The sequence below is a fragment of the Orycteropus afer genome, unplaced genomic scaffold, assembly GCF_000298275.1.
Source record: "Orycteropus afer afer isolate SDZICR_OR568_19922 unplaced genomic scaffold, OryAfe1.0 scaffold00015, whole genome shotgun sequence".
Classification (NCBI taxonomy): Eukaryota; Metazoa; Chordata; class Mammalia; order Tubulidentata; family Orycteropodidae; genus Orycteropus; species Orycteropus afer.
The window spans coordinates 5143405-5157713 of record NW_006921602.1 but is presented as its reverse complement, the minus strand read 5'-3'; the positions used below and the strand labels follow the sequence as shown (position 1 = coordinate 5157713).

The 14309-nt window shown below is 44.5% G+C and overlaps 1 protein-coding gene across 1 annotated transcript in view; it reads left to right on the top strand.

The window, feature by feature from the left end:
• Nucleotides 1-13814, top strand: part of PAQR5 (progestin and adipoQ receptor family member 5) — a 40384-nt gene extending 26570 nt beyond the window's left edge. Inside the window, exons 5-7 of the mRNA XM_007957299.1 lie at nt 7259-7355; nt 10525-10666; nt 13573-13814. Of these exons, the coding sequence (XP_007955490.1) occupies nt 7259-7355; nt 10525-10666; nt 13573-13814 (481 nt within the window). The remainder of the gene's footprint in view (nt 1-7258; nt 7356-10524; nt 10667-13572) is intronic.
• The last annotated feature ends 495 nt before the right edge of the window (nt 13815-14309 follow it).

Genomic DNA, 14309 nt, shown 5'->3' with positions numbered 1-14309 from the left:
GAGTTCATCAATTTTGTTAATCTTTTCAAAGAAGCAGCTTCTTGTTTTGTTGATTTTCTCTGTTTTTTTTTTTTTTTAATTTTCTGTTTCATTTATTTCTGCTCTGATGTTTATTATTTCCTTACTTCTGGATACTGCAGTTTATTTTGTTGCTCTTTTTCTAATTGTTGGAGTTGTTGAATTACAGCGTTGATTTTGTTTGTTTCTTTTTTTTTTTTGATATGTGCATTTATTGCTATAAATTGACCTCCGAGTACTGATTTCACCTACTCTAGAGAGATATACCTCTTAAAGCAATCAGCCATGGGGCACCAGAGGGACAGCATTCACGTAGAGGGAAAGCTGGACAAACAGGAGTGCATAGTTAAGAAGGGCACAGGGAGGAGGTAGTTTCAGGGATGGAAGGGAGTAGAGTTTGTTATGGGTGGGGATGGTAATCAGGGCATGAAATCAAATGTACATGAACCGTTGAATAAAAAACATTTTGCTCTGTAAATTTGCACCCAAAGCACAATAAAATTTTCTTTAAATAAATAAATAAAGTCAACAGTTACAGGCTGGAAAAAAAAATCCATTTCATCTAGGTTTTAGTTTGTTGCCATAATAATATTTTATGATTATTTTATTTCTATTGGTTAGGTGTAATGGCCTTTCTTTCATTGTTTATTTTGCTTATTTGCATATTTTCTCTTCTTTACTTTGTCAATTTAGCTAATGGTTTGTCAAGTTTATGGATTTTTTTCAAAGAATCTACTTCCAGTTTTATTAATTCTCTCCATTGTTTTTATGTTTTTGACTTTACTTATTTCTGCTCTGATCTTTGTTATTTACTTTCTTCTGGTGGGTTTAGGCATAGTTTACTCTTATTATTCTAGTTTCTGGATTTGTCAGTTAGGCTGTTAATTTGACATGTTTCTTCTGTTTTATGTAGGCATTTGTTGCTATAAGTTTCCCTCTAAGTACTTCCATTCCTGCATCCCATAAGTTTTGGCATGTTGTGATTCATTTTCATTTGACTCTAATAATTTTTTAATTTTCCTTTTGGTTTCTTCTTTGACCCATTGGTAATTTAATAGTATGTTGTTTTATTTCCATATGTTTATGTATTTTCCAGTTTTATTTCTTTTCTTTTTTGTTGTTTATTTCTAACTTCATTCTGTTGTGGTCAGAGAAAATACTTTGTATGATTTCAATCTTTTTAAATTTACCAAAACTTCTTTTGTGACCTAACATGTGGTCTATCCTGGAAAATGATCCATGTGGACTGGAGTAGAATATATATTTTGCTGTTTTGGGGTTGAGTATTCTACATATGCCTGTTAAGTCTAGTTGCTTTATAGTGTTATTCAGGTCCTCTGTTTCCTTATTGATTGTATTTCTAGATGTTCTGTTCAATACTGAAAGTGGTATATTGAGGTTTCCAATTATTATTGTAGTATTATGTATTTCTCCCTTCAATTCTATCAGTGTTTGCTTTATATATTTAGGTGCCCTGATATTGGGTGCATATATATTTATGATTGTTAAATGTTCTTGATTAATTGACCCTTTATCATAGTATCATGCTCATCTTTATCTCTTCTGACAGATTTTGTCTTACAGTCTACTTTGTCTGATATTAAGATTGCATCCCAGATATCTTTTGGTTATTATTTGCATAGAATACTTTTTTTTCCATCCTTTCACTTCCAACCTATTTGTATCCTTGGGTTTAAGGTGTGTCTCTTATACAGCACCTAATAACAACAACAATTACAGCAAAACTAGAAATGGCTGGCCTTTTTAACATCTATAGCATTGTCTTTTATTTTGAAAAAGGCCAAGTGAATGAGTTGATTTATTTGTCTTTTAGGAATTTGGTAACCAGTTGCTGTGGAGTCAGCTTGGACTCGTGGCAAGCCCACGAGTAGAACTCGTGTAGAGTAGAACCGTGCTCCAGAGGGTTTCAATGCCTGACTGTTTGGAAGTGTATCACCAGGCCTTTCTTCCCAGAATTCTCTGGGTGGACTGTATTAACCATCTCAGCTGCTAACCAAAACGTTAGCAGTTTTAGTCCACTCAGAGGCACTTCAGAAAGGCCTGGCAATCGATATGTGAAGAAGAAGCCACTGAAAACTCAATCAAAGACAATTCTGCTCTGACACACATGGGGTTGCCATGAGTTAGAATCAACTCAATGACAACTGGTTTGTTTGTTTTTTAGGAATGTGTTAAGTAAGGAAGGCCTGACTTTTTTTCTCATTCTGACTGCTTGGATGTAATATAAAAATAAAATTTATACAGGATTTTTTTTTTAAAAAAGGTGTATCTCTTATAAATAGCATAAGTTAGATCATGGTTTTTTAATATCCATTCTGCCACTCTCTGCCTTTTGATTGGAGCTTTAAGTCCATTTACATCACAGTGGATTCTTCTTATTTTTGAGGTACGTCTGTGACTATTTCACCCTTCCTTCCTTCCTCCTTTCCTTCATTTCTTCTTTCCTTCCTCCCTCCCTCCCTCTTTACCTCTCTTCTTCCCTCCCTCCCTCCTTCCCTCCTTCCCTTCCATTTTGCCATCCAACTTACATTCCCTGAATGCTGCTGTGCTCCAAGTACCATGTTACCTGGGGATGCAGTGCTTCAGTATCTTCTCTAAGATTTCTTTCCTTGCCTTCTTCCTCCTCCAAGCCACACCCTGACCTCCTTCCAGTTCTATCTATCCCTGGTGTGGCCTGGAGAGGCCAGAGAACCATCTTCCCCAGAGTTCAGAGGGAGACCATGAATTCCTCAAACACTTACCAGAAACTTATGTTTGAAATTGCATTCATTCCATTATAATACCCACCATTAAGGTAAATCTCAGCATTAGAATTTTGTAGTCCCTCGAGTGGCTTCTTGGTCCCTATTATCAAGGAATGAGAGTTCCTGGGTGGTGCAAAGAGTTAATGCATTCAGCTATAATCAAAAGATTAGAGGTTTGAGTGCACCCAGAAATACCTTGGACAAAGGCTAGCAATCTATTTCCAAAAAATCAGCCATTGAAAACAACCCCCTATGGATAATTGTTCTAGTCTGAACATAATTCATAGATTATAATTCTACACATAAGGTTGCCATGAGTTGAGCTTGACTTGATGGCAACTGGCCATGCAATGGAACCCTGGGTGGCACAAATGGTCTGTACTCCACTACTAACTTAAAGGTTAGCGATCTGAACCCATCCAACCACACTGTGGAAGAAAGCACTAGCGATCTGCTTCCACAAACATTATAGCAAAGAAAATCCTACAGAGCAATTCTACTTGTAACACATAAGGTCACCATAAGTTGGAATCAACTCCATGGCAACTGGTTTTTGTTATCATGAAATTTAGTTCAAATAAACATATGACACAGAACTGTCCTCTCATTCTGTGGTATTTGAGAAGGGATACAAGAGACTACATGACCTCTATGTGGTACCTGGAACAAGGTGGGATGAAGGAGACACCAGCCTGCATGTCACTGCCAATCACCCACAAAGCCCAACAAGGAGTTTTCACATCATTTAGAAAAGTTAGTGTTTGCTATTCGTCACAATTCACTATAGTTACTTTTTTGCTCATCCATCCAAGGCATCCAACCATTGATTTTTTTTGACAAATAGTTGGTGAGTGAAATGCCTGTGGTCAGTGCTGTGAGGGAGAGAGATGATTTTTTTTTCCCCTGGGAGGAAGTGAGCTATGCTGGGGGATGATGCCATGCCAGTTTAGGGAGCAGGTCGTGGAGAAGACCTGAAAGAGGGCTTGGAGGTCAGAGCTGAGTGTAGAAGATTCGACAGATGATGATTCTAGGACAGATCTTGAGTTTGGGGAGCTCAGTCAGAAGGCAAAGTGCTGCTAGTGCCTTGTCTGTGGGCAGGCACATGGAAATAGCCATGTTTCTAAAATTCTCCAACAAAGGAAACCACTTGTACAACAACAAAACAAACCACACCACCCCTTCACCCCCCATGGCTCTGCAATAAAAAGATTTTCAAAGTCTCAGCCAAAACCCACTAGTTTCAACCACTAGTTCCAGAATTCTGGTTGCTAATCTTTCCATGTTTGTTGCAACAAGATTTGCCAAGTATTTCCCACCAACCTCCTGCTGGTCAGAGGAGCCCCGATTCCCCAAAGCTAGCCCCTCAATATGAGGCTGCAAGAACTGCCATAAGTAGAGAGGGTTTGGAGACTTTGGGGGCAGGGAGGAGGGGACTGCTTTAGAGGCTTTGTGGCTCCAGCCTCTGTATCTCTAGCTGTAGCGATACCTGGTGGCCGGATATGGAATTGCACCTTAGTAGTAGTGGGAGGCCTCTCTCTGTAGCTGCTGGCCTTTCTGCCTTTTATTCTCTGTTGCTATCTCTCTCCTGGTCTGCTTTTTCTCCTCCTTTCTCTCCTGTAGACTCAGCTTTGCAGCTGGAGAGGCTGATCCCGTTTGCCCCTTGGGAAGCACTTAATCAGGCCGGGAGGAATGTTGTCTCAAGTTGCAGGAAATTCATGCTTTAAGGGATGGCCCTTGCCAGCCAAAGCCAGTCTTCTTCACATGTAAGTGGCTGCAGAAACAGCACGCTTTAATAGCGAGCTTCTTTTAACTTAAAATTGCAGGCGGTGGCAACAGCAGTGCACGGGGAAGAAGGGAGTGGGCCTGCTGCAGTTGGGCAGGGTCTGTCTGTGAGGGTTGATGGAGAAGGCAGAAGACAGGTGCTTGGGGTTGAGGGAGTGTGTTCTGTTGGACCCTGGAGCTAAGAGCTTATATATATGGATGAAGGTGTGGTCTGAGGCCTGTTATGTGCCGTGGAGTCGGACCTGACTCATAGCAACCCCTCCTTGGGTTTCTGAGGCAGCATCACTACGGAAGTAGATTGCCCCATCTTCCTTCCGAGGAGTGGCTGGTGAGTTTGAACTGCCAGCTTTCTGGTTAGCAGTCAAGTACCTTAGGCACTACGCTACCAGAGCTCCTCAGCCTAATAAAGAGGGAAAGAGTGTGAAACTCAGAGCCAGATAGGCCAGGGTTTAAATCCTCTTATTAGCTCATCTGACTCTAGGCAAGCTACCCTGTTCCTGTTCCTGTTCCTATTTTCTGATCTAACACAGTTACATGGTGGGGATAGGGACAAAATACATCGTCACAGCACATATTTTTTAAAAAGCTGCCAGTTATTAAGGACTCAAGTCTGTGCTGTGCACGTTCTAACATCTTGTATCATTTCATCCAATCCTTGCAACCACCTTGGAGGAGGTACAGTTATTACCCCTATACCACACACACGGAGTCTCAGGCACACAAAGGCTCAATGGCCTACAAGGCCAGGCTGTCACGAATGGCAGAGCCAGGACTCGAACCCTGTCCATCTAGGTCCGACACACCATGCTAAATCAACTAAACCAAGACACTGCACTGTCCCACCCCTCCAAGGGTTTGTGCTTTATCCACAGTGGCTGTGGTTCTTGTTTGAGGGAATGTGAAATGAGGTCCCTTCTTCCTCTTCCTCCTTCTCCTTGAACTTCTTCTTTCTCCACCTGTAGCTGCCATGTGCTTCTCTGGTTTCCAGGCAGGATCAGGAAAGGAGGAGAAACATGCTGGGGGGCTTGAGGAAGCTGGAGGGCTTTACAGGGCCCACAGTGGTAGCCTCTTACCCCAGAAAAGGGCTCTTCATCAGGCTCGCTGCCCAGAGGACTGGATGGACGACAGCACCCTGGAGAATGTCCATAGGCTCAGACAAGTTTCTGAGCTGGGCTAGTGGACTGGGGGAGTCCAGATCTGACCAGAGCCCACCCTGACCTCAAGTTCCTGACTGCCCAGAGGTAGAGGTGACAGGGACTGGTGCACCCACAGGGTTTATGCACTGGCTGCAGGAGATGTAAGCAGCCTGGTCAGGGAGAAATGGGTCAGGACTCAGGGAGCAGCAGATTGTGCAGGGAGAAAAGTCAGGCTTGTGGACTGGGAACAGAGGGTTTGGAGACAGACAAGACAAGACACTTTGTCCCTGGTGGAGAGTGCCATGAGGGTCAGACCTGTAGGCTGAGGCTGGGAGGGGAGTAAGCCCCCCTCCCCCAAGAGCCTCAGCATCTTGGTATTACAGAGCACTTGAGCTGCTGGTGACTCTGGCCTAACCCTCCAGTCCTGTGGGCACCAGGGACCTCAGACCTGGGCAATACACTGCGGCATTGAAGTGGGCCTCTGCCCGTGCTGCCTGGCCTTGATGGTACACCTTGGGCACAAAGAGCTCTTTCTTATCTGAGCCTCAGGTTCAAGGCTGTGGTTTTGTGTGGACACCTCTGTGATGTGTATTCTCCGTGCCCTTCCTTTGTTCTCCTGGTGTCCATCTGTGCTGCCCCATCTCACGGGCCAGCTGAAGCTCTGTCATATCTGTCTGGGAAGACCTGCCTCTCTATGAGACAGTCAGCATCATTCCTTTCAATGGTGATTTCATCTGTCTTTGGATTGGAGATGGATGGCTGGGTGAGGGACATGATGAAGGACAGAAAGAATGACATCACAGTCACTTCATTTCTCTAGGACAGCAAGCCAATGAATGGCATTAAATATTCTAAAAACCCTCTCTAACTAATGAAATGCCTAGTTGAATGCAGAACTTCTCTGCAAGAATTACCTGGGAGGCTCTAACAACCATATTTGTTCCATATGTAATGAATTCACATAATTAACATGCACACATATACAAATGTGCTTATCACACATATAGCACATGGGATGTGCACAGTTTTTATCTTTTTTTTGCGGGGGGAGTATAATGTGCATGTTGTTTGTATGAAATTACATTAGGTACATTTTAACCTTCACAGCATGGTCAGTCCAAGGTGCCTGTGCTATTAGTGCCACTCCACCGCCCCACCCATCTTTTGTCCCATTGCCTATTGGAAGTATAAAAGGTTCCTCAGCAGTCAAGTAACTTGCCCCTTGAAGGGTCTTTCTGCCCAGCACCTCCTCCCTGGCTTCATCGGTACCGTTGCTTCTCATGGTGGCAGAAGATGTTGTTCCTGAAATCTTTTCACATCTGGGGTTGAGTCACTTCCACCAGGGCAGGAGAATTGGAAAAGGCTCATGAAAACACTGCTGGCTGCAGCAGGTTGTGCACAAATGCTTGTCCCCTGCTGCTTATCATGGCCCTCAGTTACTTCCATGGTGCAGCTGTGTATTGTATACCCCACTGTATGTTTATTGTGTATGTGTGTGTTTGATCTACTGGAACTCTTTGCATTCTCATATCTTCCCCCTTTCCTTCCTTGATCTAGGTTTATTGAAATCCAGAAGCCCAGGCTCTGTAAGGTGCTTCGTGTCCTCGCCTTTGCTTACCCCTACACCTGGGACTCCTTCCCCGTCTTTTACAGGGTAAGGGGCCTGGCTACATTCCCTGAAAACACTAGGGAGATAATTGTTTCCTGAGCTTCTGGGGGTGAAAGCATCATGCTGGGAACCATAGAACACACAGAGGAGTTAGGACACAGGTGCTGCCTTAATGGCACCTGCAGTGTAGTTAGGACATGGTATGGACACAGAGCCCTTACAAACAAAATGGGATGCACCAGCAGCCAGGGCTGACTGGGGATCTAGAGCAATCACTGGGAGTTGAGCAAGAGAAGCAGCCTGATATTCAATAGAGTGACTGTGATAATTATTCACCACAAGTTCTTGGGAAGGTTACCTGCCATCTCTATGCCTTGATTTCCCTTGTCTATAAAATGGGTGTGAGAATAACATTTCCTCTCACTCAGTGTGCGGAGATTTAAATGAGTTAACATGTAAGCTGCTGACTTGTGTTAAGAGTCCAAAAATTCCTTACTATATATTATTACATAACAACAACAACAACAATATATTATTATCAATTAATGTATAATTAGTATTGAAGAAAAAGTGTGATTAAGGGTCTTAAAGAAAAGATAGATGGGAATCAGATGGAGAACATGAAGGAAGAGGGTATAGGAGAGAGAAGAAGAAAAGGGAAAGTCCATGCACTCTCAAAGCATGTGTGCCTGAGTTCAAATCCTAGTCCCACTGCTCTGTGACCTCAAACAGTTTACATAACCTCTCTGAATCCATTTCCTCATCTGAAATGAGGCTAATATACCCTCCCCCCCTCATAGAGAGTAGTTGGGATTAAGCAGAACAATGGATCTGAAGGGCTCAGCAGTGCCTGGCACACAGCCACTGCTCAGTGGACCGAGTTCTCCTCCCCTCCCTGTGGTTCTGCCCCATGAGGCCCAGATTGCCAAGCCAAGGAGTGAAGGGAAGGCAGAGCTATCTCCCCCAGCTACATGGGCCTGTGGGAGACCCAAAGACGGGGATATGTAGCCCATTCCCCTACTTCATCCTCAAAGGCACAGGCCCCACATAGACAACCATAGCAAAAAGAACAAGGCTGGTCCCCTGGCACCCAGTTATACAGCACCACAGACTCCGTGTGCTTCTGAGCACAATGTACTTCTGGCCTTCAGCCGCACTTTACTGGGCCGGGGCAGTGCGGAGGGGAGGACTAATCCTAGATAGAGTTGTGATGGGCACAGGTTCTGGAATCAGACTGTCTATATTCAGATTCAGACTCAACTGCTTATTGAAAAACAAACAAAAACCACCAAACCCACTGCCTTTGAGTCAAGTTCAATTCACACTGACCCCTATGGGGTTTCCAAGGCTGTAAATCCTGATGGAAGTAGATTGCCTCACCTTCCTCCTGTGGAGTAGCTGGTGGGTTCAAATCACCTACCTTTTGGCTAGCAGCCCAATGGCTTAATCACAGAGCCACCAGAGTTCCTTCAGCCACTTATTAAGCCAAAACCAAACTCACTGCCATCGAGTTGATTCTGACTCATAGCGACCCCCATTAGGTTTCCAAAGCTATAAATTGTTACAGATGTAGATTGCCCCATCTTTCTTCCTCAGAATGGCTGGTGGGTTTGAACTGCTGACCTTCTGGTTAGCAGCCAAGTGCCTTATCCATTATGCCACCAAGGCCTATTGTTGTTGTTGTTACATGCCATCGAGTAGGACCCAATTCATAGCGACCCCTCCTTGGGTTTCCAAGGAGGTATCACTATGAAAGTAGATTGCCCCATCTTCCTTCTGAGGAGTGGCTGGTGGGTTTGAGCCACCAGCCTTCTGGTTAGCAGTCAAATGCCTTAGGCACTATGCTGCCAGAGCTCCTACCAAAGCCTATTGTTGTTGTTATGTCCCGTCAAGTTGGCCCCAACTCATAGCGACCCCTCCTTGGGTTTCCGAAGCTGTATCACTACGGAAGTAGATTGCCCAACCTTCCTTCCGAGGAGTGGCTGGTGGGTTTGAACCACCAGCCTTCTATTTAGCAGTCAAGTGCTTTAGGCACTATGCCATCAGAGCTCCCTCAAAGCCTATTAGTGGTTTGCAAATCACTTAGCCACTCTGGGCCAGAATGGGCATTCTTGAATCTGCCTAGGAGGCCTGGGGTGGTACAGTAGTTAAGCGCTCAGCTACCAACTGAAAGGTCAGTGGTTTAAACCCCCCAGCTGCTCTGCAGGAGAAAGATGTGGCAGTCTGTTTCTGTTATGATTACCCATTGCCATTAAGTCAACTTTGACTAGTGGCCCTATAGGGCAGGTAGGACTGCCCTATAGGGTTTCCAAGGCTGTAATCTTTGCAATCTTATTGAGGCTCAAAGGAAATAATGCAAATAAAAGGCAAGGCCTAGTGTCCTCAGTCAGTGGAAGCTACTATCGTTATAATAATATTACAAAAACTATGCTGATGTTAAAACAATATAATGGCTGTGATTAAATGTTTTTGATGTCTCAGAAGGTCTTCAGGGATTTTTAGGCCTTAACGTCTCAATTAGGAGTCCCTGGATGGTGCAAAACGTTAAGTGCTTGTTTACTAACTGAAAGGTTGGCAGTTCAAACCTACTCAGAGGCACCTCAGAAGAAAAGCATGGTGATCTGCTTTCCAAAGTCACAGTCTTGAAACTCTGTGGAGTACAGTTCTACTCCGCACACTTGGGGTTGTCGCGAGTCAGAATTAATGACAAGTAGTTTGGTAAAGTCTTAATTAAGAGCATCAGTCCAGTGGATGTGCTGGTTAAAAGTGAGTTTGAATGCTGAATATATCATTTTTTACTGCATTTACCTTTTACTGCAAGAAAGAAGGGTGGCAATGTATATAATAGGATTTTTCTTCTCCTGTCCTTTCCTCCCTTCTCTGTTCCCCTTCCTTCCCCCCGCCCTTTTTTTTGTAGTAATAATTAAATAATCCAAAAGGCTCTCATGAGCATGGAGGGAACTAAAAGTACAATGACCTGGTCTCGATCTATCACACTCAGAATAGGAATGCTGCTCACACAGCCCCTGAGGATTTTCTTTGCAAGCCACAGACCCTAGGAAGGGAGGGCCTTGGCCCGTGAAGTCCACATATGTATACAATGTGTGTGGATGTAGAGTTCCCCACGGTCTTATCTGCAAGTAATAAGAAGAAACATGGCCTTTCTAAGACATGTCCTCCTCTCAAGCCCTGATGTATCTTTAAATACCTGCAGCTATTCCTGTTCCCAGGAGAGAGTCCACAGAATGAAGCCAGTGTGTACCATCAGAAGCACATAGCCATGACCCTCCTGGCCTCATTCTTCTACTCTGCACACCTACCGGAGCGCCTGGCTCCTGGACTGTTTGACTACATTGGTGAGTGTGCAGTTACCCTGCTGCTCAGGGCCTTTCTGACTGGGGGCAGGCAAAGAGGCAGGGAGAGAGAAGCCAACTCTTCAAGAATGATGCTGTTGAAGGAAACTTTTCTTGTTGGTTACCAGGGGTGGGAGGGGAGGAGAAGGAACACTGAAAAAAAAAAAAAAAATGCTGCTGTCCCAGACACACATTTTACATCTTTCATCAAGTTCTCCAGGCACAGACTAATGTGAAGCAAGATTGTAAATGGGCAGATCCAAGATGCATGTAGTTGATGCACTACCAGGTAGGATGGAGAATGTTGGCAAAGATGTGGGGCCCAGGACCCTCATGGGGTATGAGGCCAGGATTGGTCTCATTATTACCTAGAATGTGAAATCAAATGAACACTGAGGAAACACGAGGTGCAGATGGCACTAAGAGGCAAGGGGCTGTGCAGAAGAGGGCAAACTGTTTTGCCTTGTTCACAGTGGGTGGAAGGGGCCAGAGTTTGTGGTAGGGCTGTGGTTCTCAGTTTGGGGACCCAGACCAGCAGTATCAGCATCCCATGGGAACCTGTGAAGTATGCAGATTCTCAGGCCTCTCACCAGAACTCTTGAAGCAGAAACTCTGGGATGAGGCCCAGCAATCACAGAGTCCATGTGATTTTCCAGGTGAACCTAAGCTCACTGAAGCTTGCGAAGTGATGTTGTCAAGAGAAGGTGTAGGAGCTGCAGGGTTTTCACCTGCTGGCAGAGTTCTTTCCCACCTTATCTAGGGAAGGTGGGGCAGGTTCTGCAGAATGTCTCCCAACCCTGGCTCTGGATGGCTGGGAGGAGGGCACCCTTGGGTCACTTCTAATGATGCTGACAAGTCTTTGGGGTGGGAGTTCCTTAGATAGACTATTATGAGAGTTGAAGGGTCAGTCCTTGTCCCCACCTGGTGGTCAGGAACCTGGACTCTCCCCAAACCCATCTTGTCTATAGTTTTCCATCTCCCTACCTAAGGGCTGTGGCCCGTTTTGCTTTGTTGGATCTGACTAGTGTCATCACTTTCTTTTTCTCTGCTTCCAGAATGAGTTTCAACTAGCTTATAGGGCAGATTTCAGAAAGGGGAGAGGACAAGAGGCCATGAAATTAGAGGAAGGAGGAAGCTGCCCACCAAACTCTCCTCCTCAGCCCGACTTACGTTAAGCAGAGGTAGCCATGGATGAGGTCTTAAGGGGCTGCAGGAAAACTAGTTCTAGGCCTTATTTCAAGTTCTGTGGATCCTTAATAAAATTTCATTTATTCACCTGTAGCCCTTTCTCTTGGGCCTAGAGGTGCAGAAAAACACCCCTATGGGGGGAACTTGCCAGAAGAATCAGACAGAATCAGACAGGCCATTAACAAGAGGTTTTCAGTCCTTCAAAAATACAGTCTGCAGCTGTGGGACTCCCTCTCCAAAGCTAGTTCAGGAGCCTCCGTAGAAAGTGCTAGCACTGGCATGGTTGGCATTGGTCCACGGGAAGCCCCTCCCTATTCCTGTTAGGCAGGATTGCTGAAATCACTCTTCTTGCTGCAGCCACATTTCAGATATACCCAACACGGATGGCCTTTCCCATTCTTTTATCTCCTGGCCTAACGGAGGTTCATTTGAGCCTCCACCAGTGAATGCAGCCAGTCCTTGGAGGCTGTGTCCTTGGAGAACACAGCTCTCTGTTGGCCAAGGAACCACTTTACTGTATCCCACACAGACCTGGAACTCTTATGCAGCCCATTAGTATAGCTTGAGCAAGGGAGGGGTGGGACCTCCAGGCATATCTTCTTCCTGAGGGACACAGACCCAGATGCTAGGGGCTCCCTGCTAAAAGGAACTCACCAGACATCAACTTGAGAATTCTCAACCCTCCTATACGTTTATCCCCAACTCTGCTTCTGCTCCATAGTGGAGGTGGCCAGGCTGGTTCATTCCCGGGACACATTTATTGAGTACTTACTCTGGGATGGGCCCTGGAGGTATAATACTGAACTTTTTTTTTTTTTTTTTTTAACCAAAAGAGAATCTTAATTCCCATGTGTTCGTCTCATCTGACACCTAGTTTCGGAAGATTGTCCCCTAAAGTGGTCCCCTTCCCTGGGTACTGAACTCATTTCCTCACCAACCACCAAATCAGCATATCCCTGTCCATTCCCACCACTCTCCTTTGGGCTCCACACCCTGTAGATTGGCACCGGGTGAGCTGGGGTCCAGCAGGCCATAAGAGAGGAAACCTTCCTCGTCATGTCTGTGGTTAACCAGCAGTAGAGAGAGGTCCAACAGTAGGTAAGTGGCCAGCAGCAAATCAGGCTGCCATCTCCTTTGGCAATGACATTGGGATCTGAGCTAATTATCACTGGCTCTCAGTGATGACCATGGGCAGAACAGGGTGCCTAACTTGTTCATCTGGAAAATGGGACTGTTTTCCATGGTGAATAAGTTGTTTTTAAAATGAAATAGGCTTGCTCTGATGGCCTTTTTATTTTGCTCACATTACATTTTTAAAATAACTTTTTTGAGGCATGTTTTACATATCATATAATTTGCCCATTTCACTTATACTATTCAGTGATTTGTTTTTAGTAAATTTACCATGTTGTGCAACTATCACCATAAATCAGTTTTAGAATGATTTTCATCATCCCAGTAAGACCCCTGCTGGTCATATACTGTTAATCCTCATTGCCACCCTCTGCCCAAGGCAATTACTAATCTACTTTCTGTCTCAGGGTTTTACCTATTCTGGACATTCCAGAAAAAAAAAAAAAAAGAAGAAACATCCAATATGTGGTCTTTTGTGTCTGGTACTTTTGCCTGGCATAATGTTTTTAGCACACATACTGTAACATGTATCAGTACTTCATTCCTTTTTATGGCTGATCTGGTGGCCTTTTGTGTGTTTGCTGTAGGTCACAGTCACCAGCTGTTTCATGTGTGTGTGATCCTGGCCACGCACATGCAGATGGAAGCCATAATCCTGGACAAGACCCTGAGGAAGGAATGGCTCCTGGCCTTCTCCAGGCCCCTTTCTCTCCTCCAGATCACTGGAGCCATACTTCTTTGTATCATCTTTAGCCTCAGCAACATACTTTATTTCTCAGCTGCTCTGTATCGGATTCCTGAGCCAGAATTACATAAAAAAGAAACATGATTCAGACCTTTCAGGCCAGATGCCATCATTAAACTGCAACATCCTAAGCATAGTACTTCGTTGGCCTAAAATATTCACAGTGATTGTTATCTTGGCTCTTTTGAGTGGATTCATGTCAAAGAGGTATTTAACTGGGGAAATTTTTTCTAAATATGCACTGAATCTGTGTGTCACTTTCAAAGGGTAATATGAGTTTGAACAAGTTCTTAAGGCAAATCATTAATATTTCATTACATTTTAAATTCACTTAAGTATTTTTCAATTCTATTTAAATACAGTTGAGTGAAGCACACAACCCTGTGTTTTTATTACTCTGAAAATGGAAAATGCTCCATTTGGTGAAGTTCACATTTCTTCCAAGAGCTTCAGTAGTGGCCTGCCAGCTATTTTGGGAGGAGGATGAGCAGGTGAGGTCACTGAGAGGGACCTGAGAGAAAGGACATTGTTTGTGGGAATTCTGGGGACTGGGGTTCTGAGCTGGGAGACATTCTAGAA